We start from the raw sequence: 27275 nt of genomic DNA, 5'->3' as shown, positions 1-27275 counted from the left end.
GTAACTTTGTGTTCCCCTTTACAATATTGCTGCAGGTTTGTTGATGCTAAAAGTGTTGGTAAGGAGATAAAATCTGAGGTTTAAGCAGTTCTCTAGCTTTTATGATTCAAGATGATACTAATCTCAAGGTTCTCACCCTGTGCATCAGCCTACAGTGGGGTGCCTGTCTCCCTCAGAAGCATCAAACATACATTTGAGAGGGAGAAAGGAAAAAGTAGTGAACTTGGCTCCCTGGGAGTCTGACTGAATGTGGCAAGTACTTAGTTCATCATCCAGAATTCAGATAGTAGCCTATAAAAGAAAGCTGCTGTCTAAATGCTAGAGAGGGCAGGCATTTCCAATATGAGAAGTTGCTTGTTTTTACCTCTTCACGTTTGTTTTCCCATCTGTATCCAAGTGCTAATTTTCTGTTTTTTTTCCTCAGCGGGCAAAGCAAAGTGTGAGGGGCAAAAAGATTAATTCTTTTTCTAGGGCATATAGTTTATTTTTAAAACGCTTTAACAGTGCTGCTCCAGCCTTGAGTTCCTATGCAGGTCCAAACTTTTCTGCCCAATATAACCAACAAACACTAGCTGGCCACCAAACTTCCATGCATCATTTGTGTTCCCCCAAAACAGGGATCAGCAGCTTTCCACGTGTGGTGTGCCAAGACCCTATCTCTGGTTAGATCTGTCTGTAGGATCTCAGAGGGGACTGAAGGTGTTTCCCGCTGGAGAGGCAGGACTGTGGCAGTCAGCAGCACTTGTATGGAGAAGCACCCTGTGGCTTCACTCAAATTCAAAACTCAAAAGGATCTGGGAGTTTTTGTTTTGCAGAGATGTGCCTTGAGAGGCTGCAGCTGCTGGCCGTGCTGCCTGCCATTTACCTGCCTGGCTCCTAGCTGGGATCACCTACCTGCAGATAGCTGTCCCTTCACCAGAATAGCAGCACTTTGAAAAGCAGTGCCAAATTCCTCCTGTGGGTGCAGCTCACCACTAGTACTGGCTGTTCAGCTCCTTCCTGGTGGTGAAAAGTACAGACAGTATTTGACTCGGGAGAAGATAGCTCGAGGTTTACAGAGAAGCTTTTCACTCTGGGGGGAGGAAATGACATCTAGCTGCAACAACCACCTCCTGAATCTGCTGAACTCATCTCAGCCTGTGCACTTGAATTTAAATCTTATTAAAAATATTTCTCTATATGACGTTTTAGGAATAGGATGATGAGGAGAAGTCTGAAGAGATATTCTTGTGCAGAAGTGGTTGTTAAGATTAACATAGCTGAGTTACTTGGGTATTTTTAAGCTAAGCTATTTTTAAGCTGAGACTTCTTCAGAGAGGGCATGAAGAATACAACAGAGTGGAAAAGCAGCAGAGCAGTTTTTGTTACTCCTTAATCTTGCCCAGTTGTGTTGATGCAGGTTGTCCCCTCTCACCTGAGACTTTGCCTTCCATCCTCTGGGGCTGGTTGTATCTCTTAGTAGATGTAGCCCAGGAAATGGTACCTGTATAACTCCTTCCTAGTGGCGAAAGTGAATTCTTGTTCTTCCTTGTGGCTCATTTTCATTGTAACTTTCACCAGCCTTTCATTTGTATCAGTTTAATTATTTGGGGGCTGTATTGTAAAGCAGACCTGTGAAAGGATCCGTTTTATGGAAAAAACATTTCCAAAAAAGAGGCTGTGTTGGCAGACTGAACAGATGGCGACTTGTAGCAGCCAGTAAGAAATTTGAAACTGCTTCTACCTAGTGGGGAAGCACATCCTTTAAATGAAAAATTCCATACATTTCTGAAAAAGTGCTGTATGCTCTTTCTTCCAGCAAAGCGGAATTAACCAGCAGCTTACTTGTTTATGAAGATTTTTGTTCTGATCAGCAGATTTCGTCTGGAAATGTTTTATTGGTCTGAATGACTTCTTGCAGATGATTCTTCTTTCCTCAGAACTGAAACCTGTTTATTGTTCCTTTGACACTTTTAGTTTGTTCCAGGAAATACGATGGTGAATATTTGTGTCATTTGGGGTACAAGGAGAGAAATGAACCTTCTATTAATTTTGATCTTTTTGTCAATGAGCAGGCAGGAAAAATCACGATGGGAAATCCTCCAGCAAGAGCAGCGGCTGATAGAAGAGAAGAATAAACGCAAGAAGGCACTCCTGGCCAAAGCTATTGCTGAGAGGTAAGGGGCTATGCTGCGGCCTGGACTGAGGCTGAGGAAGGGATTACTTTTCATCTGCAACCAGTTGCCCATCTTCTATTTAAATCTCACTTTTTCCTCCTCTCTGTGCTCTGTATGTACTGCTCCACAAGTGAGCAGCTGTGATCGACATTTCCCTTTGATGAGAAGTGCTGGCTAAGAAGTTGCGACTAAGCTTTTCACACTTCCAAAGCTGCAGCTCTGTGTGCAGATGGAAAACTTATTACACAATTCAAGAATTAGCTGAAGTCCTTGTGCCTGTTAGTGAGGGCATGTTTGGAAGTTGGGGTGCTTGGGTGCTTATCCCTGTTGTGTTCCTGATTTGTTTTGACTGGATTTAAGGAAAGCTTATTTGATTCCAAACCTATGAAGGGAAATTATAGCTATTTCTGTTTGGGCTTTTGACTCTTACTAGTATGTGAAAGTGTTGAAAAGAGAAGATGATCAACTTTAAGAACGTACTGTTTTACCACTGGCTGATTAGAAATTATAAAAATTCACAGGTTCTCACAGATGTTAGCTCTTGCTCTTCAGGTGACCAGACTTTAAGGCATTGTACAGTGTTGTCCACCAAGATAGTTTAAGACTACGGGGAAGGCAAGGTTTGTAGGAAAGGATGTTGGAGCAGCTGATAACACTAGATCAAGGAAGGAGATACAAAGCTTTCATGGTCACAGTGCTCTCCCAGACATGTATTATGATCTGCCCATCAAAGCTCTTGAGTAGCACAGGTGAACATAGCCGGTACTGTGCAGAACGTTCTCTTTGAGGTTCTGAAGATTTTGTTTTGCTTTGCCCGGCAGAGATAAAACACAAGTAGATTTGGTCTAAGTCACTGTAGGACAGCAAATGTGGGTGTGACCACCAGGCTGGGTTCTTCCTCCTGGAAGCAGAGGGGAGAGAGGAGGACTTGGAAGGTGATAGCTAGGGAGTTATGTCTGACATTCAAAGGCCTTCTTCAGGCTCTAAGCAATACTACAGGAGTCTGTTTCTCTCCACCTGCTTTAGCTGGTCTAATGAGAGATGGTGTCACTGCCTACACACCTAGTCTTGCTATCAAGTACCTGCTTTGGGGTGTAAAGCAGTGGCTGAAAAGCATGGCTTTGCTGGTGGTGGTGAATGACAGTAAAGTGACCTGGTGTAAAAGCTTGTTGAAAGTTGCTTGGGAGTGAAATCCATCAACACTTGCTGCCCTTAGCAACATTTAGTTTTCAGAACTAAGGAATGAATAGGCTGAGTTGAAAAAGGTTACATAAGGCTTGATTGAAATCCTTTGTGTTTGATGTAAAAGTTTCCATTGACTTCATTGGGATTTGGCTAGGCCTTTTGGGAATAATTTTACAAAATGGAAATCAAGCTTAGGTTAGGTGACTTTTTGGCCCCTACTAACTGGGCTTCTTTGAAAGGGGATATTTGCAGGGCTAAATACCCTTCCCCCTCTCGCTCCCCCCCAAGCCATTTCCTGTTTCCTTACACTGAGAACTACTTAGATACAGCAGCTTCTTGTGTGTTTCCACAGTGAAGAAACACAATCCATTTTAGGCACTTTGATTATAGTCATTACGTAATTTTGCCGTAGTCTTTGAATAGCAGGCATTTTAGATCCCTGTGGATATTAAAAAAGATCAAAAGTCTTAAATCATAAAGGAGAAACCTTCTGAATAGCTCTTAAGGAAGTTAGTTGCTCTGCAAATGAAATGGGGCCCGTTATGTCAAGAAGAGAGGCTTGAAAAGAAAAAAAAAAAAAGCATCTTCCTTTTGCAGATCCAAAAGAACTCAAGCTGAAACAGTGAAACTAAAACGGATTCAGAAAGAGTTACAAGCTCTGGATGACATGGTATCTGCTGACATTGGCATCCTGCGGAACCGCATTGATCAGGCCAGCTTGGACTACTCCTATGCCCGGTAAGCGACAGACAGGGAGGAGGGAATAGCCCTGCCTGAATGGAGGGAGAAAATGCTGCTTCCTGTCACTGAAGCAGTAATGGAGTTAATGTCATTGTAATAATGTATAGTTAAAGCGGTGACAGTCTGGGGGGGCTTTCAAATCTTGAGGTAAAAGCATGCTTTTTATTTCCTAATTTTTCCCTTGGAATCTGGAAACTGAAGTAGGTTTTCTGACTGCAGACTGTGCTTTCCAGCTTTGTGCTGTCACGAGACATACTTACTGCTTTAACTGTGCAGTTGTCCGTAAGCCCTGCTTTATTGTTTCAAGGTTGTTTATTTCTTCTCAGGGGGAAAGAGTTTTTTTAAAAGTCCTAAAATGAAAGTCCTTTTCAGGGAAACTTGCTTGTTGATGACAGCTCTGGTCTTGTTGGAATCAATGGGACCAATTAAGCTTAAAACATATAATACTGCTGAAGTGCTTTTGGAACTGGGACCAAAAATTGAAGGAAAGAGCAAGCTTTCACCCTTCACAATGTGCCTTTAATCACTCTGGTTCTGATGAGTTCCTTAAATGCAAGAAATTAATCGGAACACCCTATTAGTTGTGGGTAAACCACAACATCAGTAGATAAACATCAGCACGTTTATGTAGCCATTTAATAAAATGGAACTGTTCGGTTGCGGTTTTTGGTTCACGATTCAATGTGTTAAATGTGTATTTCTCCTTATGACTTCTGCTATACGTTGACCACAGGCCAATAAACGTGGTAATTAGTCTTTAAAAAAATAGCAGTGGTAGCTAAAAAATAAGGATTTCTTTTGTGTAATTATCATTTGAAATATCTTAAGATTAACTGTAGTTTCAGTAGCTGAGTGCATATGAATACAGAATTTCATATCCTCAAGAGGAAAAACATTTAAATGTATTTTAGGTTTAAGTCTGGTTTCTAAAACCATTAAATGCTTCTGGAAATTTCCTTACCAAAATTTTGTAATAATGTGTCTATTTGAAATGGTTAATGGCACAATGGTTAATAACACAAGCGGCTCTGACATTTGGAAAGTAGTTTTTAATTGAAGATAACAAAAGGGGATGCTGGTAGGACAAAGGGGATAAACTTTACAAAATACTTAATGACTTGCATGAACTTAGTAAGTCTTTCTGAGGGAGGGATTTGGAAATGTGAGTTAGATACTTCCAGTGTTGTAGTTTTTATGCATTACGAGCCAAAACTGGTTAAGTGGTGCCTTTTTAAGCAATTTTTTAGTTCTTGCCTTATGTTTTAGGGCTAAAACACAAATAATTTCAGTGGGTCAAAAAGTGCAATATTAAATAGTCCTGAGCACATACATAGTTAGGGGCATTTGACAATTGCTGTGGAATGGAATTTTTGTAAATATGTTGTGAAGAATATGTGTGAATTCAGCCCAAATGTTTAACTGTGCAGAAGTTTTCAGCATAGCATTAGTTCTTCCATTTCAGATACCTGATCCAAGGAAATCTTCACTTTCTAGTGAGGGAAACTTAAGCAGGCATCTTCTGCCTACTGCAGACACAGCCTTTACAGCTGGGTCAAAGTTTTGTGATTATTATATAAAAGAACATATTTGGCAAGGCTTTTCTATGTCTTATTTCCTCCTGTTTCCCTAAGCAAAGGACCTCTCCTTTCTGTTGCTTTGTTTTACCAGATATTTGAATCTGGTTTTATAAAACAGCTGGATTCTTTATTCAACTGCCTTACTAATACTAGTTTTATGAATGCTCTGTAAGGTACGTCGCGTAGTCATTCTGCAAAAGCTTTTGCATGTTCCCTTTCCTGGTGAGCAAGATTGCATCTATCTTTCTATTAATTAAATCAGAAGTAATATACAGATTCACTGAATGTAGTGGAAGATGCATCACTAATGTGGACACCAACCATTAAAGTGCTAGATATCCCAGATGTGTTAACCTCAATAAATATTTGGAATATTTCCTTTTTGCTATATTTGTCATGACAGGAAGTGCAAATTGGCAGGAGGTGTGTGTCGGGGGGATGCATACAATAAAATTCTACATCTGTTGCCACGCAGAAGTTGTGATCACTATTGATGTCATATGCTGTGTCAATCTGTGCTGCTCATGATTTTCTGAACATATATATGGGTGGCCGGAAGAGTACACTTCTAGACCAGATCCGAATGTAAATGTGTGTAGCACCATTGTAGCATCTGTATCTGTCGAGTGGATGGTTGGATTAGAAAAAACAAAACTGTTTTGCAGTGTTTCAGTTCACTAGATAGGTGTTCACTAGAAGTGTGAAACCACTACAATTTCTGATGGTTTCTTTCTGCTGCTAGTGATGCATATCTTAAAACAGGCAGTAAAAATGCTTGTTCATGATTCAATCTGTAGATTTCAGATGAGCAAATGAACTCTTGAAATACAGCAGCAGTGGAGGCTAGTGTGTCAAGAGGAGAAGATTTGATCAATTCGCACTTATTTTCTTCCCTTTTACTAATGTATCAGCATGTCGTGAATAGCTGGCGCAATGCATTGCAGAGCACATTGCATTTCAGGGATGCTTAAAGTATCTGTCCATGTGTCAGATTGTAAAGTGCTTTGAGAATTAACCCACGAGAAATGATGATGATTTTGCAGGAAGCGGTATGATAAGGCTGAGTCGGAGTATGTGGCAGCCAAGCTGGACCTCCAACACAAGACGGAGATTAAGGAGCACCTCACGGAGCACCTGTGCACGATCATACAGCAGAATGAGCTCCGCAAGGCCAGAAAGCTGGAGGAGTTAATGCAGCAGCTGGAAGTGGAGGCAGATGAGGAAAATCTGGAACTTGAGATAGAGGTGGAGCGGATGCTGCAGCAGCAGGAGGCAGAAGCAGGGAGACAAGCCAGCCAGTCACACAGTCATGCTGGGACAGCTAAGGAAAACCCCACTCCCAGTGTTACAGCACGGGAGAGTGAGCATGCTAACCATGCTGTCGGTTCTCCTGCTATTTCTGAACAGTTGGTTCAGTCTCAAAACTCTGGTACCAAATCCCCCTCCAATATGGACAGCCAAACTCAAGCAGTAAATTTGACTCCAGGAAACTCCCCAGCTTGTTCTGGTACATGACTACTATATTCAGATAAGCCAGCTGGTTATGGATGATATACTCTCTGCAGGCTTGCGTGCTGTATGGTATATCTGGGCTTCTGCAGTGCCAGTAATATGCACTTCATTTCTCTTTTCCTTTAATATTGTTTTCAAATGTTAAAGGCTCTTTTTTTCACAAGACTCCCATTTGGGGTTCACCATCTGTCATCACCATTCTGGTTTAAGTTCATGTTCTAATGCCCAGCACTTCATGGGGCTTTTTACCTTCCTGAAACAGTGTACTTGGATGCGAACAGCAGGGTTTTTCCAAAGGCTTTCAGCATATTGATATCACAGATACCTGTTCCAAGCAGCGTGCAAGAGAGACATATCTACAGGAGAAAACATCACAACTTAGTCTGCTTCTGAACACATTCTGTCCCCTGACAACTGCGATGGGATGTTTGTCTTCCTTTGCATCCATAAGGGATTAGTTTTCAACGGTTGTTAATCCTGTGAAACCCAAGTGCTTACTTTAATTGTCTTCATAGCTGATACTCTTTCCTGTACTTGATTTAAAGGAAATTCACATATTGAGGCAAATTGCAAAGTCAGTTGTAGTATTTCCTATTTATCACTTTGCCTATTTCTTTCAGGTAATGCTAGATCACACAAAGCTATACATTGATAACGTTATTATCTATGAAATCACAGCAGCTATGATTTAACAAAAATGATGGGTTACAGTTTAAAACATTGCAGAATATATGACGTAGAAGTAGAAACACACAAAAGAGAGTGTGTAACAATTAAAGCTGTTCCATTACAAACATTTTTCTCTGTCGTAGTTGCCTCAAAGTTCCAATAATTAGCCAGGGATCTTGTAATGAATAATCCCCACAGTATATTGGAAGTGAGCCCATTTTCATAAAAAATTCAATGCATTTTCTTGCCTGAAGACCGGGTTTGTACCCCACAAGAAGTTCAGCTGGTTTTCTCTGTTGCTGTTGAAAGGCTTTAAAAAGCTATTCCAGGTGGAGAAAGTCTCAGGAATTAAAATTAAGGACATAGAAAAACCTCCCATAGACCAATTGCAGCTGCAAACCATGGGGACTGCATTCATAGTTAGGCGCTTTGTAACAGAGGAAGGCTGCTTCCATTGTGGAAATGGTTTCTGTAATACCTGACCTGAACATGTCAGAGTTTATGAATGAGTTACTGAAATGACGCCATCAAGTATATAAATGGGACACTGATTGTCTTTATGGCTTTAATAGTGGAAAAACGTGTCACTACATTTCATTTTTATTCTATTAATAAATCGGTGCATCTTCTACGCAGTGTGTTTACTTTCAGTTGTGATATCTGATACTATTACATGTATCCAAGACTGTTTTTCCACAGGAGGTGATAAATGACGGAATCAGATATGTCCTCTGGCAACTTTTTGCTGTGTGAAAGTAAAACCTCAAAAAAGGCTGTTCCAAAATACAAAAATGTATAAAGTAAAGACATGGCAGGATACAGCTTGGCAGGGATCTTTTCAGCTAAGTGTGGCCCAAGGCAACAGTGGAAAATCTCTACTGGTGCCTCCCATACACAGGAGAAAGAGGGATAAATCTGTTCCTAGAGAAGCCGCTCATAATCAGAGCTGATTGAAGTTAGAAAACTCCAAAGTAACATTTGAGGTACGTATGAAGCGTTGCTCTGTTGTTGCTGATGCACTGCATTCCTTGTTATTTTGCTGGAAGACCTGGCCTAAAAGCTGAAGATTTGATTGTATTGTGAGAAAATTGTGACTGACTTCCTTTGCTCTGTCTGCAGTTGCAGAACAGCTTGTAGCAACCTGATTATGGTTTTCAAAACTGGATACCAGTAAGTGCAATAATAATTTAATTCTACCATTCTTGTTTCCATCTTCTGCAGCTGTCCCCAGTTGCTCCTCAAGAGATTCTAAGTCCTAGTGGATAGGTCTGTTCCTCATTACAGTTCTATTCAGCTCATCAGGGGACATACAGAAGAGCATCTGACAGAAGAGTTGAATTGTAATGGTATTTACAGGAAGCACATGCATACCATTTTGCATAGAGTTTGTGGTTCTCTAGTAGGCTAAAATGTGGTTAAGATAGTCCTACTAATTGCACCTTTTTGTCACGGGTAAGATTATTGTTTGAACTCCTCAAACCAAAAAAGGCAAAAAATTATAAGTCCAAAGATCTTTTTGACAACTACTTAAGAATATGAGTTGCCTAGAAGGGAGTAAGTTTATATCCAACAAAATTACTTAAAAGCTGAAAAATTCTCATGTGCCATCCTGATAGTGCTGGTGCTGTTTCTGCCTGACAGGGAAGATGTTAGAGTCAGCAGTTTCTGTTCTCTTATAAGTCCTTCACCGAAGTTCTGGACAGTTCTGTCTTTAACGTCTGAGCTTGCAAAATGAAGTGAACTGGCTGGAAGCCACATGAAACAGCCATATGAAATAACAATAGGCAGCCTAGCATTTAGTTGCTCTCTCTAGACAGGGAGCTCAGGAGTTAAATTGTTTGATCTGAGTTATGAAGCCTTTCTCTGACGTGTGATATAAACCACTACCATGGTGTCAGTTCCACTTTGGAAGTTCGCAAATGTTTTGATGGGTGCCAGTGTGCCGGTTTAACAGTCCCCCTATGCCGGAGCCAAGCAGTCCAGTCGTAATTGTAACAACATGTGTGCTGGTCAGAAATGCCAGGATATGATTTTGGTGCAACAAAAGAGTTGGGTTTTTCCCTTGTTTTTCCTTGAAGGAAAGAGAACAGTTGGAATTGAGGCTCTTCAAGCAAAAGCCATTTCTACCTTTGTAGTTGCTGATGCATCTTACGTTTGACTCTGCTGTCACGGGAGTGCAGTGAAGGCAGGTGTGCTGTCCACTCAGCTAGCATGTCGTATCTCTTCAGAAAAATGGAAAAATTAGAAGTTCAGCATAGATCAGGAATGGGTGGGCAGATTTTTAAGTGAGAGCCTCTTGTGGGTAGAGGTAGAAATCTGAACGTGAAGCATGCTGGGGTTGGACACCCATGGCAGTGAAAATAGAGCAATGCATGATATCTGACAGTAACACTGCAGGGCTCATCACAGGGGACTTGCATTTTCCTGTGGCAATGTAGCTGTTTCTGTGTTGGGCCGCTGCATTGCCATTATGGGAAGAAGTGGAAAACACCGATATATACCACTGTGTGAATATTACAAAGCACAATATAATTGCCCATGTTGCAGTTTGGCCAGGATGTCGGGATTAACACTCCCTCCTCTGTCAAGAAATGTTTAAATGAGCACAGATGGTCATGGCTCAGCCTGGGGTTCCCATGGATGTCTAGTGTGTGGTGTAAAACACTTGGACAATCCCCAAATCTGATTGTATATCCAGCCAGATGAAGTTGGGCGCTCAAGAGGTTTCAGCTTAGGGTAGCTGTCTGGGGAGAGACTCAAGTTCTCCGTTAGCCATTCTTCTTCCTAATACCTTCTGCAATGCAGTGGAGTCTTCCCTTTGAGCCTAAACTGAATGAGGAAAAACTAGTAAGAGTGAAAAGTAGCAACTGGCCTAGTGGTTGGGGGTACTGTGTTTCCTGACTAGCTGTATTAAGAACATGCTAGAAAGGATTGCTTATGGGCCAGTTACTCTATCCTGGGGAAGTTCTGGAGCCAAAGAGGCAGAGCACTATCGAATTGCCTCCCATGCTGGGATTTCCTCCGTTCTGCATTTTCTGCTTCAGACAGTAGGATCTGTCCTACTATCTGTCCTTTGTCAAGGTTCAAACTTGGATCAAAATCCCTGTGATATGGATTGTCCCAGCCTGAGGCCTGGTACTTTGCCAGATGCCCCTTGTGTGGGATCTTTGAGCATTTGTGGGTCCTGGACTGAGTTTAGTACTTTTGCGTGGTTCTGTGTAGACTTAGTGTCTTGGGTCTCTATGCTCCGCTCCTGAGCTTGCCATAGCTGTGTATAAGGGTTCATGCAGTTGCTGAGAGCTAGATAAAATTTTTCTGCAGGCCATATCCGACCCAGAAATCGTATGTTCAACACTTTGGTATTCTATCACAATCCCTCTTCTAATTCTGTGGATATAAGCAGGTGTGGTGCACAAGGGACAAAGGGTTTTGCCAGTGGCAATGCAAACAGGGTGTAGAGATGTGGGCTGGTATTATAGAAACCACATGCTTGTTAAGTGCCCTATTTAGGCTTGTCTGCATGGTCCTATTAAAGCGAGTGTTGGCTCCTTTGATGGGGCACGAGACTGGTTTCCTTCATCATTTCCCCTGATTTATGTCCCAGCAGCAAACCTGTATGTCAGTGGGGAAAGACCAAGTAACGAGAGAAGTTAGCCAAGCCTCACCCCATCGGCATGATAGGACATCAGATCCTTCAAATCCTTGCCTTTGGCAGCCTGTTAGTTACAGGGTTTAAATCATGCCTTTTAAGATGCAGGTAGAGACACTAAAAAGCTTGGGCCTTTCTGAATTAGGGCCTGGATTGTGTAGTTAGAGTCATTTTCTCAATTAGCTAAACATAAATCAGTATAACGAGGCGCTTGGGAGCACTGGGCAGGTTTAGTACCTTGTCTCTCCTGCCTCTGTCCATACCACTCCCACCTGCTTGTTTGGCTGATCAGCCAGTGATTTTATTTTTCCACACTGCTAGAGTTGAGCAGTGGGTTTTAATGTCTGAACTGGTTTTCACACCTGGCACGTGTGTGAGAGGTGAGAACTGGGAGAAGTTGCTCTTATGCGGTAAGTAAAAGGAGCCCTCATGTGTGGCAGAGATCTGACAGTCTTAGCACTCCATGCCACACCACCCTTCAGAGAATGGGGACAGTGTCCTATTGAATAGGCAATGGTGGGTGGTGGCATGAGTGCAGAAAGTCTAGCAGCATCAGGGATGCCGTTCGATGTGATATCTGGGACTGCAAAGCATGTGTGGGGCCAGGAGCTCCGTTTGTACTCTAGAGCTGGGTAGCGAACACATGACTCCCTTTTCCAGGGCTACACCATGTAAGGGATGTGCTGTTTCCTGGACACTGCTGGATAATTGAGATGGGACAGGTTGCCCTGCAAGCCCAGTTCAGCTCAGTCCTCTGGGGGAGCACTGGGATCCATTTGAGCAGGCAGTGAGAGAAAAGCTTGGAGGTTCCTTGCAGCAAAGAATGAAACCCCAAGAGCTGGAAGAACCCATTTTATGCCTTGTGATGCCATTGAAGTGGATATAAATGATCCAATGTGAAAGCTGCAGTGCTAGGAACACCTCTTCAGTCTCTTCCATTTTGCAGAATGGGGGAGGATGTGGCAAGATAGCTGAATGAAGGAACAGAATCACTGTTCACCCAGACCATGCACGGACAGAAGCTGTGGCCCTTCCTGGGTCTGGTTTCAAGGGTTGGAGCTGAGTAAGACAAAAACACCGAAACCAACCTTAATTGCTTTGTGGGTAATAAAAGTGAAACATGGGTCATAAATAAATCCCTGAATGACGGGCCTCTTTAACTTTCCCCATGCACGGTTTCTTGCTTTTCCCTGAAGCAGTTGGTAGTGCTGGTGATGTATCTGAACATATGATCATCTGGTGTGATCCTCTCATGTTCTTGTTACCAGTGCTGAATCTGACCCTCCAGATGTCTCTCTGACATTTCTTTTCTCTGCGGTGCACAGTAATGGGTCTTTGTTCAGTTTGCAGGTGTTCCCTGATGATGCAGGGCCAAATTCAGCCCAAGATCTCAGTCTGCTTGTTTGTTGGGAAGGCATTGCTCTGAATTCACTGTGGCTCGGGAACTCTTAAACAAATACCACAATGGGTTTATAATGGAACAGCAGCAGTCAAGGTCTCACTGACAGGCATCAGGAGAAGCTCCAAATGCATAACTGCTGACCTCGTGTTGCTTCTGCACTAGTACATAAATGTCGTGAAGGAGACCCCATTGAGTTATTTCCCATACACAGCTTCCTCCTTCAAAGAGCCAGTAAAGGATGTAGTAGAACAAAGGACAGAGTCACTCCATGAACTTCAAGCTTAGCAATGTCATAAGGCATCTTGCTAGCAATCGATTTCAAGTGAGACCCTAGCTGCACTGCAGTCATAAGGTCCAGCAGCAACAGAAATACCAGCCCTTCAGCTACCTACCACGTAGCTAAAGGGCATCTGACCTTCTTGACCATTGCCTCCACGTGGCTGTGGACCACCGTGTCACCAGGAGTGCTGAAGGGATGGAGAGCCCTGGGAGTCATTCCTAGGCAGCAGATTAGAGCAACTCACTGTTGGTATGACCCCTTCACTAAAGGATGGAGCTTAGTATCCTGCAGATGGTGTCTCAGCAAGCCATGTTATCTTCCTTCCTTTCTTTCTCCATGTAGAAGCGTAACCTTTTGCACTACCACAGCCTTAGGAGGTCATAAGCCATCAGCCCAGCAAGAGTGCCCCGCTAGAAGTGTTTGTTGACTGTGTATGGTACGGCTGAAGAGTCACAAATTGGCTATCCCTCAGATTGTTAGTTTGGGCAACAAACTCTATAAACTCACTGGAGACCCATGCTGTGAGCCAGTGCTGAAATCTGTGCTGAGTATACTCACTGCCTTTGCAACATGAGCTAGGTAGAGTGAAACAGCTGTGTCTCTGCAGGCTCAAGTCACTTTTCCTGTTCCAGTGTAGACAGATGCTCTGTCCCCAGGAAGAGTTAAAGCAATTCAGATATCATCTTCTTCAAAGTTTCCCAATTTGGGTCTGGATTAGGTTTCTGAATATCACCCAAAACCCTGCATCATGTTTTAAGTAGTTCTGTAGCTGTTTAGGTGATGACTCTTGTTGCTGATTGTGCATATTTCATTGTCTGGTGTGCTGATGGTGTCCTAGAGGTTGTGTCTCTGGCTTCGCTATCATGTGAACTGCAGCTGGTCCCACATTTTGGTGGTTAGCTTCATGGCAGAGAAGATAATACTATTTGGCGTGAGGATGTGCTCATAAAGAACCAGGTCCATTCCAGTATTTTTCTAACATGCTTCTCTGGTCCTCCAAGAAGAACATCTTGCAGCTGTTTTAAAAAGTCATGCCTGGTTCTCTGCAGGATTTTCTTCCTGCTTCCAGATCTTTTTTTTTTCCCTGTCTGCTAAAATACCAATTGTTTTCTTTTCTGCGTTCCTCAAATCAAAATATTTAGTGATGGACTTTTCGCCATGACATCCCACTGTATCCCCTAACTACTGTGGAGTGTTCATCAGTCTCATTGACATTAACCAGTTCTGCAGGAAAACAGCACTGCCAAGCAGGCAGGCTCCCGCTCCTGGACTTGCTCAGCATATCTGGTATTGTCAGTGACGGTCCCTCTGTGAGTCTCTTGGGGGTGATGCTCTCACGGGCAGAACCTGAGAAGCTATCAGAAAATACTTTCCGTGGCCTGGCAGTTGCACTTGTACACGCATGATGCTCCCTTCTGGCTTTGACATCCACAAAGCTAGATCTGCTTTTCATAGGGGGGGAATCACGATTTGCTTTTCAAGGCCTAGTCCATCTCCTCTGCCCCATCTGTCCACAACACTGGAGTCGTTCATTACTCAAACCCTCCCAAGCCACCGATAAGTTTTCTCCTTCTGTCCTTCAACCAGTTTCCCTTCCTCCTTCTAGCAGCTGCTGAGAAACTTCATGGACCCGTCTGTCCTCCAGGCTAGGCAAATAACCAGGGCTCCTCAGAGCCATCAGGCCGAGCAGAAGATGGGTGAGCACAGGGTGGTACTGGAAGTGCTTTGATTCATGGAATTAAAACTCAATAGGATTAAACTCGCAGGCAGTTTCAGAAGCCCAGGTCCCTGCTGGTCTTCCCACTTCTCACAGGCTTTGGGGTTATCCATGTTCACCATTACACCCTAAACGCTTGCACTCAGAAATCTTTGCTTATACCTACTATGTCTGCGACCCCAGAGGTGGCTGTTTTGAGTTGGTCACCTCTGGAGAGGTGACAGATGATAACCCATCTGGGCATTCCTGGAGAGAGCCAGAGGGAGACTTCCTGATGGGGGCGAGGCCTGGGGAAGGCATTTGGGATGGCTGCCATCCACAAACACATCAAAGGTGCAAATGGCTTTTATCAAGAGGCAGTAAAACTTTAATCCAAAGCCCACTTTAATGTATTTGCCACATATTTAAAAGGGAACTGATTTCAGAAATGCTTTCGAGAGTTTTAAAAATTCTCCTGGACCCGTGTCTTACAACTCTCTCCACTCTGGAAACCTGATGCTTTTGTTTCTGGGATCCCAGATGTTCAGGACTCATGACTGAGGGGAGAATGAGAACTAAACCATTTCTAAACCTTTTCTGAAACATGTGCTCAAATAGCTTTTTTTCTAGCTCTAAGCCTCTGTTAAACTCTGATTTTTTTTTAATCACAGACCACGCTTACAAGTACCACCTCCTCAGTCAGGAAGTGAGACATCTTCCCATTCAGTTGTCAAAAATCCCTTATTTCCAGCTCGGTAAGGCTGCAAGACACTGGCCTTTTGACCTGCTGGGCTGCTTGCCTCTAGTCCGGAGCTTTAGCTGGTCCTATTTTGCTGGAAGAAATCTACCTTTAGTGTGGAAAACAGGAGCAATTCCCTGGCAAGATCAGAGGAACTGTAGCCTTTCTCATTTTCTTTCTTTTTTTCTTTTTCTGCGGGAGAGTTTAAACATCGCTGCTTTCATTTGGAAAGGGCGAGTGACTTTCCCATGCCGTAATACCCAGCAAGTGTTGAGAGAATGTGGTTACATAAAACCATATTTTTAATACAACCGACAGACTGTCTTGAGAGCTAAGTGTTTTTTGACAGTTTTTATGCACCTGTTAATTCAAAGCTCTTAACATGTGCCAGTTAAAAAGAGCCAGGCACTAAAACATCCACCCTGTGGACGGCAGGGGCTCAGCTGCACACCAGAGCACAGGGAATCCGTGCAAGGTAGAAATTTGGCTTCTCTTCCAGGACCGACTGGTACATGACTAATTCAACTCAGAGCTTTTGTTTCCCAGTCCTGCTTGGCCTTGAAGATTCCTGCTTCTGCTTTGGACCTGAAGAACAGCTGACGTTTCTTTGGGTTTCTTCTGTTTGCTTTTCCCAGCTATGGTAGATATCAGAAAGAAAAGATGTTAAACATCCCATCAGGGCTATGTCCTTAAAAGAGATGCACTGACAATATCTCCCCAGGCTCCTCTGCTAAATTTGTGCCTTCTTGTTTTCTGGATAGTGGGGTTGCTTCTTATAATCAGTGGTGAGACAGGCATTGGCAAAGCCCAGATGGAAACCTGCTGCACAGTCCTCCAGCATGTCTGCTGGACCCACAGAGGCTACTCCATGCTCAGAGGGGGTAGGTGGTCTCTTTAGACACAGCCTTGCTATCAGTAACATAAAGTAAGGCTGGGAATTCCTCCTCCTCTTCTCTAAGGTTTTCCTACTTCTCCACCCCTTCAGTATTACCAAACTCTGAATTTAGAGATTTTCTCAGGGTCATTTTAAACCTCTCACAGCCAGATCTTCCCTCTTCCTTCTCAGACTTTCTCCCCACGCCCCATCTGCTTACATCCCATCTCCACAGAGTTTTGGCTGGCTGTCCACCCTGTGGGTCACCTGGTGGCCTCATCCCTGTGGAGAAAAGCTTGAAAACTCAGCATCATCTAACATAAAGGCTCAACAAAACAGAAGGCAGATACAACAAATACAAGAAAGCTTTAGAATTTTAAACACTTGCAGGTGCTGCCACAGGAGTTTCTGTGGTAGAAATGACCGGCTAACCCTGAAATGAGAGGCCGCTTGTTTTTTTGTGCAAGCCCTAGGCATTTGTGACTGTACATTTGGGATGTGTTTCTGTGTAAGGTGGGGTTAGCATGCCACTGCCACTTTCCTGCTGTATAAACTTTGTCAGTCAAGCCCTCACCTGATAATTACACTGCCTTCAGGAGGTGGGGCTGTGGCATCTCTAGATCTTTCCTTGATCTCAAGGCCAAGACGCATGATGACGATCTCTAGTGTTAAGCCCAGAGCTTTGGGCTCTGAAGTATCGGGGCACAGCACAGAGGTGTGTGAAGGCCAAGGATAATTGTCCTGTAGGGTTGGAGATATGGGCTGGAGAGGGAGGGAAAATGGCCCTGGCTTCATTTGCATGCCAGGCTTGTTGGGGTGTTTAAGGTAAGCTGTGTCATCCATTCTGAAGTGGAGGTGAATCCAACACTGCTATCCTAGCTGGGTTACAAGTAGGCAGCAGGTTTGCCTGTGGCAATGCGGGTACCAGGAGTTGACCCTCACCCCAGCTGAAGGGGAAGGTGCTCTCAGAGGACACAAGAGCATATATTTGGAGGACAAGGGTGCCTCGGTACATCCTGCATGTTGAGCCCCAGCTGAGGAGATCACTGCAAGGTGGTCAGTAGAGCTGATGGGACATGACGAGCATGTGTGATGTCTATAGCCGAAGATGGGAGAAAGCCCTGCTAGGGCCTAGCCTTGGGCACAGAAGGTGCGCTGGATTTGTGTGCTACATAATGTGGAGCCTCAGGTTAGTCGGGACCTGCCTCAAATTACAGCTCTACTAGCCTGGACAGTTGATGGTGAGTGGGCTGTATTGCCAAGAGCAGATCAAGGGCTGCTCAGAGCCGATGGCTGGGAATCTTCTGCTGTGTGGTTTTCTGTAGTGGTGCTGAACATCAATGTTCTTTCTTGCATCTCTACTAAGAGGCATAAATCCCTTTCCCTACAGGCTCTGTTTGTAGGCCTGATTGCTTGAGAGTGGGAAAACTCATCGTGAATAACTTGTCAGGACGGTTTTAGTATCTCTGAATGCTGCACGTGAGCTTGAACTGACGTGAGGGGGTTTTTAAGCAGGAAACACTAGATGAGGGCTTGCCAGGGCAATAGATGGGGCTAGGATTCCATATCATTAACACTCAGTCTGTGTATTGCAAAATCACCTGGCAGGACAAATATGATCCAGATCAGGTGTGTGCACACTGTTGCTTTGTGTCGAATTAGCTAGAACATGCTATATAGTGTTTATATTGGCTTCATGTTTTACATTGGCTGCAGGAAGACATATGATACCCCATCTGGCATGAATTCTGTTGGACTAAAGTTACCCCATAACAATTCAGAGGATAAATTTGACTAGGCAGAGTGGTATACACTGCATCAGTGTTTTGCTGCATCTGGTCACAGCAGTTTTAATCCAGTCCTGGGTACCCTGAAACAAGACTTTCTGTCTCGGTACTACTTAACTGTGCAGGTATGTGATGCTCATGGGGATGTTTCCCTGAAGAAATGTGAGCTCTGCTCTTGCTGAAAGGTTGTATTAGTGTTATTTCTTAGATTGCTACTTCAATAGCTGCTGTGTGTGGACTTGACCTGTAGACTATGTCTTTTTGGGGTGCATCTTCCAAGCAAGATTAAGGTGCAGGTAGGGTGACCTCCTGTTCTGGAATGACAGAACTGGAAAGGATCTCAAGACGTCCTCTAACTCATAGCCGCAACCAAGTCCACCCTGTCTGTCCTGACGGATAATTGTCCAATAGTTTCTGCACCCTCCAGTGATGGAGAATCTGTCTCTCAGCAGTAGAAGTTTACCCTAAGGTCTAACTGGAAACTCCACTGCTGCAGTTTAAACCTGGGTCTTCTTGCCCCCTTAACTGTGTTTGAGGAGAACGGTTTTTCCTCTTCCCAGGGCACAGCCCTTTCTCTGTGTTACCCTTTAAAGCATTTGCACAGCAGGCTCTGCAGTGAGACAGGGAGTGAAGTATGCATGGTGGGAAGCATCCAAAACTTGCTCAGATCTGCATTGAGTTTCCAACACTAATCGAGCCATCTGTGACTCATCTTCATGCTTGTGCGTCAGCTCATGTAGATATCCTCAGAGCAAGCAAAGCACTGGATCACTGCATGCTCGCATGGACAACAGCACTAGGTTTTGTGGTGGTTGTCCTCATGAGGGCACAGAGCTATGATGCAAGGTAAGTTCATAAGAAAGTATGGTGGTTGTTTACCGCTATATTCAAACTCTGAAACACGCTCAATTTGCAACTACAAGAAAATGATAAGAGTCATAATCCTTGCTGAGAGCCTAACTACTTTTGAAAACAAGTTGTCTCTCTTTCCATCTGATTTAAATTTGAGAGAACCGCTCCATGTCCCAAAGCTGAATGATTTTATCACCTCTTCACCAGCCAGAGTATGTGATGACAGATTTTTTGATCAAATTAAAGAATAACTTTGCTGAGAGATCTCCCAGTTTTCACCCATCTGAGAAGCCCTGATGTTTCCTTGGAATCCCCTTGCCCTTTTGCTGCAAAGGTGGCTTGCTCTGAGCGCAAAACAGCTCTCTAGGGCTGGAGAGCAAAGGGAGGCTGCAACACAGCTTCCAGATCAAGCTTGGAAGTAGGAGCTTCTTTCATTAAGCTCAAAGAAGATGTGTAACTTTTTTTTTTTAAAGAGTGCTAACTGCATTCAGTTAGAAGCACTGTTCATGGGGTAAAATGTGTAAACCTCATTTAGGATGCTAAAACAGTTATATTAATTGTATTGCTTAAAAATGTGCAGAGTAAAATAAAATGAGCCTTTTTTCCGGTGTGCTCTTCTTTGGAGAACTTTCTGAAAAGCCCTTCCTTGGATTGGTGATAGTGCACCGTCTTATAGCCAAAAAGTGCTTGGCAGAAGGGTAATGCGAATGTGACCTTAAACATCAGAAGGCAGCAAAGTACTTGAATGCTGATGCACTTTTCCCAGCTGCTGCTGACAAAATTAATTTCCAGGGCGGATGCAATAGCTGATCTATCTTGGACAAAGGTTTTCCTTTCCATAGCCATGTGCACTAATGAAAACAGCAATTTCCAGTGATACTTCCTGCCCAAGAGTAGATCTGTTGTGGACTTCACATCCCCTCACTTAAGGTATCTCCGAGTCCAAACTGGACAGCTTGGTTCCCTCTAAAATCAAGCGGCATGTTGTTCAGAGTATGGCTTGTCCTAAGGATCTTGGGTTAGAATTTCTCACCGTTGGCTACAGAGGGAGCCTTGATGAGTGACTCAGGTCTGGAAGGGACTTCAGCACAATAGGAATTGCTTGATTTAGAAGGAAATTGAGTAGCCAGAGCTGCAGGGAGAGCTGTGCTGATCTACTCCTTAGGGTTTCTGGCCAGCCATGTCCTCGGGTGAATGATGGCGACCTGGGTGAATAAAGGATGCTTTGTACTGTGGTCAAATTCAGATACCTGGGGGAGGGGACCAGGGAATGAAGCAATTCTGTTTGTTTTGAACCAAGACAGTCTTTAAAAAAGGAAAAAAAAAAAAAAAAAGATAAAATAAACCAGAAATATTGAGTCAACCTAGGACACGGTGTTTGATCTGAAACACAATGTTCCATTTTACAGTTTAATTTAAATTTTTTTCTAAAGTCAGGTTTTTCAATAAAACCTCCAAAAGGCTCATTTCAGAAACACCTACATGAAGTCAACCTCTTTGCTTTGAAAACACTTTGGAATGAAATGTTTTGAAGTTTAAAAAAGAGCCTCCTGTATTAGGTTTGTTGGTTTTGTTTGTTTTTTTGGCAAAAGGTGCTTGTCAAATTCAGCCCAACTTTGTGAATGGTTTATGTCCCTCCAAAATTAAACTCTGGTCAAAGTTACTGTTCACTGCACAAATTCACCCGCTGTATCTATGAATCCGCCGAGGGCAAAACGGAGTCTCTGATTCAACCCGGAGCTGTTCCACCTCCTTGGAACCAGGGAGGAGAACCCAGGGCGTTTTCATAAAGGAAGCGATTCAGCTCTCAGTAATCAAAACCCAGGTCCTGCTTCCTTTCCAAGGGCATCTGGAGTCTCCTTGCTGCAAGTGGCCAAAATTCCCATTGTCTCCATGAGGAGTTAGAGCACATCCTGCCACCAAATGAAGAAAATAGAAGAGCATGGGAAGAAATGGTCCAAACCCCTTTTACTTATCTGCTTCCAAGAAAAAATATGAGCACGAGACATGAGGTTTCTTTTCAGGCACTTTCTAATGACTCGGATGATCCAACGAAACAAATGAGAGCAGCCAGGAGAGTGCTCCGCTCTAAAAGGGCAGAGAAATATTTGCCAATGCAGCAGCTCTGCAAATGTGTGAGGCTGTTAAGCTCCTAATCCCATGTCTTATTTTTATGAATTTTCACACTAGTGGGATATAATGAACGTTGAGCCCAAAGACATTAATTACTCGGGTCCTTTTTTTGAGAGGAATTTCGATGGAGTGTAACGTTTTAAATTACAAGGTGTGAAATAAACTCTACAAAACTTACAGCTTTAGTGGAGGAACTCCAAAATCAAATAAAAATGCAAAACCGCTGATGAAGTCCAATTTACTGTAAAATGCCCTGGATCATGGTGTTCCAGTAATTTTTTTTTCCCTACATACTTTGGTTAAAATAATTTATATCCGCTGCAGTGTTTATGTACCTTAAGCTTTATTTATTAAAGGATATGTATATTTCAAGCCCGGTTTTAATGAGACATGCTGAAATCTGTAAGGTACAGTGCAACTTTTGTTCTAATCAGCACTAAATCTCTTCTCTTTACTTTTTCTGTGTTGAAAACATTCATGTTGGACGGAAAGAGCCGTGTGTGTGTGCGCGTGTATATAAATTTCAGATATGTATAAATATATATGTAAAGTAATAAGCAAAATTTATTTCTCTTTTTCTATCGTCAGGGCAAATACTCCATCATTGTTCGGTCTGAGCACTTAAAATCACGGATGGATTTTATCCTTATTCTTAGAACGGGACAATTACTTCTTTTTTTAGGCAAATTATTTATTTGCCAAAAATTGTGCTTTAGGTTGGTTGAAAATGTTTGTGAATTTACATCATCTTAACGAACTGTTCTGGCAAAGGAAGTAAAAGAAATCCAAGCATTTTGGCTTTGTTTTCTAGTGAAATGTTTTGAGATTTCATTTTGAAACAACACCCTTAAACTAAAGTTAACATCAACTAAAAAATACTCTGGAAGCTTAGAAACTTCTTAAAATTGGGAATTAAATGGGGCCTTAGGGATGTTCCTTGGGGGAGTTGCTTTGAAACTTTCTTCCTGTGTTTTTATTCTTGCAAGGAATTAGAAAATATTTTTGCTCAGATAGATGAATTTGAAAAATACAATGTTTATGGCCATTTCAGTATAGCATTAGGAGTAAGCTCTAAAAATTCTATTAGGTTTTAGGAACTTAATCAAACTTAAGCCGTATTTTCAAGACCTTGTAGAAAGCCTGGCTTTCATTGACACTTCAGGACAAGATAAAAGGTATTTAACTGCTTAACCTTTACTGATAGTACTGGAATATGGATATGAAGCTGGTCATGCAAATATCCCTTGTAGTGCCTAAACCGCTATTGAAAATGGTACATAGGTTCCTAAATCACTTTAAATGTAGTACATAGCACGGGTATCGTGGGCAGGAAAGTGACTCTCTTTCCTTACAAAACAGTTTTTGATGAAAATGAAAAAGTCCACTTCTGCCAATTTTTGCTTCTATTTAATGAAAAAAGGGAATAGAAAAATCTTCAGTTTAAAGATGCCCATCACAAAGAGGGCAAAATAAAATCTCTTCTGTTTTTAGAGAAATGGAAATTGGAAAATTTCTGGTAAAAATCAGCTTTGCTAGGCTTTTGCCCAAATATCTGCGTTTCAGAGGCTATCTGTAAAGTGGAGAAGGTTTCAGGTCTGGTGAACTTGATTTCCGCCCCGTGTTTTCCTCTGCACATAAAGCCACTTATTTTTCTGATGAAGTTAAAGACACAAGTTCACAGCAGAGCGAAGTGAAGTCTGGGGCAGAGGGGGGAGACTTTTCTCTGTTTCATGGAAAATGTTTGCTTTAGAAGTGAATGCATTTCTCGAAAGCGAACCCCAAAGCCCAGAAATGGCTGACCAAGGAATTTAAAGGGAGAAACACTCAGAGTTGGGGAGCAGAGTAATAAAGTACAGGTTTGTTCTGCAACAAATTCCAGTGCTTGCGAGACTTTTTTAGACATATGGAAGTCCATTTAGGAGGAAAATTGGTTGCAGCCGCTGATTCAGAACCTATTGGAATCAGTGGAAACATTTCCATTGTCTTCTGTCCTGAAGAAATGCTGGTTTTGTCCTTCCTTCTATCCCTAGCCTGCGCTCACTCTCTGGGCCATATGGATTTCATCTCCCTCAAAGACATGTAAGAGAAGAGGGTTTGGCTGTTTAACGGCATGATGTAGCTATGTGGACAGGAATGGCTGATTTCTACTTGATTGGCTACAAATCAGGTAACCAACGCCTTGCTTTCGAGCGGCTGGCTTCGGAGGAGTTATCTGGGTGCATCTGGCTCTCCTATCGCAGAGCCGAACATGGCTTTAATCACATCAACACGCTAATCGTGCCCCTCAAGAAGAGCTTGGAGGAATGAGGGTCTGTGTTTTGACAACCGTCAGATTTCTTTATTGCTGACCATAATTGCTGGGCTGTCCCTGGGAAAGCGCACTGGGTAATTGCTTATCTGGATAGTAACCCCCTTCAGCTATTTCAGCTCAGAGACTTTTTTTAGTATTAAACCCAGAGCCAGGCTACCTGCAGAGAGGGTGGGTGAGCCAAAGCCACCAAGAACTGATTTTAAAGGATCGACTCCTGTTTCTTTTTCTGCAAGGGAGGCTCCCAAAAACTGGAGCACAGAAGGGGATGGATGCTCACAAGCACTCCCTGTTCTGATAGGGTATCGCCTCCAGACATACGTGTGGTCATCGCCGCTATCTGCCTCCTACCACTGAGACCAGGACAAGTCCCCACAGAAGGTGTGATGGCCTGCAGAGCAAGAAATGTTGAAGCATTTCAGCCTCTAGAAGAAAACATTGATATTTTCGGACTGGAGCTAGGTTTGAGAGAGAGGATGAGATCAGATGTGAGATGCAGGACAGAGGTGGTTTTCTGCCTTCAAACAACACCCATTTTACTGGAACTGGTCTGAACGAGGCCCCTGCCGGGCACACAGAATGTGTCAGCAAGCAGCTGAGCAGGGCTCCTGGAGCAGGGCTGACACACGGATGTGACAGACTTCTTGCTGGCAGCGGAGGCAGAAACCTGGGGTTTGCATTTTCTGGAGGAAATCACGACAAATCCGTGAGCACATGCAGCAGGCTGAGAATGGAGGGCTGGAGCTCAGCTCCCCCTGCTACCTCGGACCTGCTGTGTGGCCCAGACAAGTCCCTTCCCTTCACTGTCCCTCGTTCCCTTTCGTTCACGTCTGCCTTGCCCCTCTGATGCTCCACATCCTTTGGAGTAAGAATTGCCTTACGCAGAGGCGCCCGTCTCCGCCTCCTGTTTGTAACGACAATCTCAGTACTACCATCATCTCTAGCATAAGTGGACATGCCAACAAGGAAATCTTCCCTGAAACCAGTTCTGGGTATCAGCTGGCTTTGGTCCCCTCTTCTCTCCACTGAACTGCAAGTTTCGTGGCAATCTTCTCTGGGCATTCTGGACAATGAATGTGTTTCTTGCCATGTAATTAAATTATCCACTTTAGAAAGAAAAAGATGTGGTTTTGTTCCCATTACAAAAACAAACAAACAAGGACTGATATTTATTACAGGCCAAGGCTACTCAACAAGTGTTTTCTGGAACTCTAATAAATTGCTGAAGAAAGTTTACAGCTGAGCCCTAAAGATGGTTTAGTTTTCCAAGTGGCTGGGATGTATTTATTTCCCATTTTCTTAACCCGCAGCATGGTGAACAGCTTAACGTGCTCTTTCCAGGGTTCAGACGGTGTCAACCCAAACCCATGCTCTTCACCCCGAAACAGTTAACCGCTTTTTAATTAAAACCATGCCAATTATTCATTTTCAAGTTTTGCATTTATTTTTCCCCATTTGCACAGCCTGCTATTTGGTTTTGCTTCCACTTCATTAAAACAGCTTCCAAAAAAAAAAACCAACCCCAAAAACCAAACCTAAAAACCCCAGCCACACACCCAAACTAAACAACAGAAGTATCTGGCAAGGAGCCTTTCATCCAAATGGCATTTTGGGTGTCTAGGGCATATCTGTGAAGCAAAGGGCCAGGCAGGTTAGTGATGATCATGCTTTGTGGCATCTGGAGAAAGCCTTGTCCTTTGAACAGCGGGCAAAAAGAAGAGGTGGGCTCGACTGTTAGAAAGCAAGCAGCAATGCGGGAAACCTGAGGACATCAGTTTCAAGATTGCAGAAGGAGAAGGACGACCGGTGACCCTCAGTGAACAGGTCAGGGCACCCATGTGCAGTTGCTGTGGGGTCTCCGTCGTGTTGCGTTGCCCGTGCAATGAGTAGTTCAGCAGCCAGGCCCAGGGACTCTCATCCTGCAACAGTTTAAACATGCTTCTCACTTTAAGCACATCATTTGTGCATGAAGATGAGTGTGGACAGATGTCCCCGTGGGAGCAAGGCACTTAAATACAAGTTGGTTGTTAAGCACATGCTTAAGTATTTGGCTGGATTAGCAGACTGGTATTGAAGTGTTTGCTTTTTGAGAGAGCCCCCAAAACATTAGAAAGTTGACTTTTTTTCAGTTCATTACTGGGCCTGCCAATGACATCATTCGTTTGCAAGATGAGAAAAAGTGTTTAAACGAGATTAAAAAAAAAAATTAAACAAGACGCAATTTTAATGACCACTTACAAAGGAGATTTATAGACGTGCATAAAGCTGCTTTCCATGGGAGAGGGACTAAGCTTTTAACAGTTACCTTCCTTTGGATTTTTTTTCCCTCTTGCAATATAATACCCACAAATATTTGTGAGTTGTGACTGCTCCGAAGGGTTAGTCCTCTTCCAGAAAGGGGGGTGGAGGGAGAAAAGACGAAAACAGTGGTGCCAATTTGTCTGCCCAGACTCTGATTATGGGAGGGTTTTTTTTTTTTTTCTTTCCTGCAGGGGAGAGAAGCTGGTGGGACGCTTTCTCTCTCCGGGGTTAGGGATATCTGATATCCAGCCCAAGAGCAGTCCAGCAGACTGAACTTTCATCTCCAGCAGTGAGGGATTTAAAAAAAAAAAACCAACCAAACCTTGTGGATAAACTTCTCAGCTAAATTTGCAGGAGCTCTTGGAGTTTCTGCTGGGGAAATTAGGGCCATTTGAACGTCTGATTGTAAAGAGCAGAGATCTTTATAATGTGTATGGAGAAGGGGAGAGAATGAGGAGATCACTCGGAGGAATGGAGGTGGTTTCAATACTTCTATTTATTTATTTGCGTGCCCTGGGCCCTGCCCTCCTCCCGCCTAGCCTGCTATCCAGTGACCCTCGGTGCTGATTAAAGTTCCCGGGTGACCTCTGAGTGCTTTTGTTACCCTGCCTGGTAATAAAACCCCGGTTAAACGGCTGGCTTATCCAAACCCGTGGCTCTTTAGGCAGCCAGCTCTGGAGCCAGCTCAAGTCTGAGCCTTTGGGAACACACTGCTTAGCCCTAATTTAGCCTGACTAGCTCTGTTTAGCTGGCCCGGGGCGGGGGGGTGGTTCTTGGTGGCTGTCTCAGTGCCCCCAGGTAGCCACGGTAGGTGAGTAGGCAACCTGAAAGGGCCACAGCCTGGTTTCTTACTAGGCAGAGTCCTGGCTCCTGAGGCAGGTAACCCCACTGAAATCCTTGAAGTGGATGGAGCAGGCTTAGTGCGATGAAGACAAGCGCCATCCACCTGCAGGACTGTGCCCCGTCACCCTGTGCTCACGCGTCTCCTGGCTGCTGGAGCAAAGCCATGGTGGGGAGATGTTTGTGCTGATACTGCTGCGGCTTCCTGGTGGGATCTGTGAACCCCTGTCTTGTCTTGAGAGGCCATGATGTGTGTCATCTGCTCCTTCCACCTCAGACATGGTGCTGATCCTTGGGACCATCTCAGGGCAGTGCTGACACACACCTCCCATAGAGGCAGCCTCTGGGGCCAGAGGCTGAGCTGATAGCCCCATGGGCATCCCTAGCGAGAGCAAAGCCAGGGAAGTGAAGAGCTGAACTCTAGTTCAAATGCACAGACCATCCAGGCTAGAGATGAGGACATTCCCTTTCTCATAGCCCCTCTTCCACTTGGTGGAAAGCTGATAGAAAAAGAAAATTGGAAACTAGTTCTTGCCATTGCCAGCTGGTGAATGTGCTTGTCATCTCTGTTGAA

The 27275-nt window shown here is 43.7% G+C and overlaps 1 protein-coding gene across 6 annotated transcripts in view; it reads left to right on the top strand.

Annotated features, from left to right (window-relative positions):
* GORAB (golgin, RAB6 interacting) overlaps positions 1-27275 on the top strand; it is a 33668-nt gene that overhangs the window by 1732 nt on the left and 4661 nt on the right. For 3 of the 6 annotated variants that reach the window (XM_030032397.1, XM_030032395.1, XM_041127804.1), the window contains 3 exons: positions 2055-2156; positions 3939-4079; positions 6703-8471. In XM_030032397.1, the coding sequence (XP_029888257.1) occupies positions 2055-2156; positions 3939-4079; positions 6703-7174 (715 nt within the window). In that variant the 3' untranslated portion in view covers positions 7175-8471. Of the gene's footprint in view, positions 1-2054; positions 2157-3938; positions 4084-6702; positions 8472-9061; positions 22020-27275 lie in introns of those variants that run through there. The other 3 variants (XM_041127802.1, XR_005933679.1, XM_041127803.1) reach the window with 3 other exon arrangements.

The sequence above is a fragment of the Aquila chrysaetos genome, chromosome 12, assembly GCF_900496995.4.
Source record: "Aquila chrysaetos chrysaetos chromosome 12, bAquChr1.4, whole genome shotgun sequence".
In the NCBI taxonomy this organism is placed as follows: Eukaryota; Metazoa; Chordata; class Aves; order Accipitriformes; family Accipitridae; genus Aquila; species Aquila chrysaetos.
This window is presented reverse-complemented; position numbering and strand designations above follow the sequence as displayed.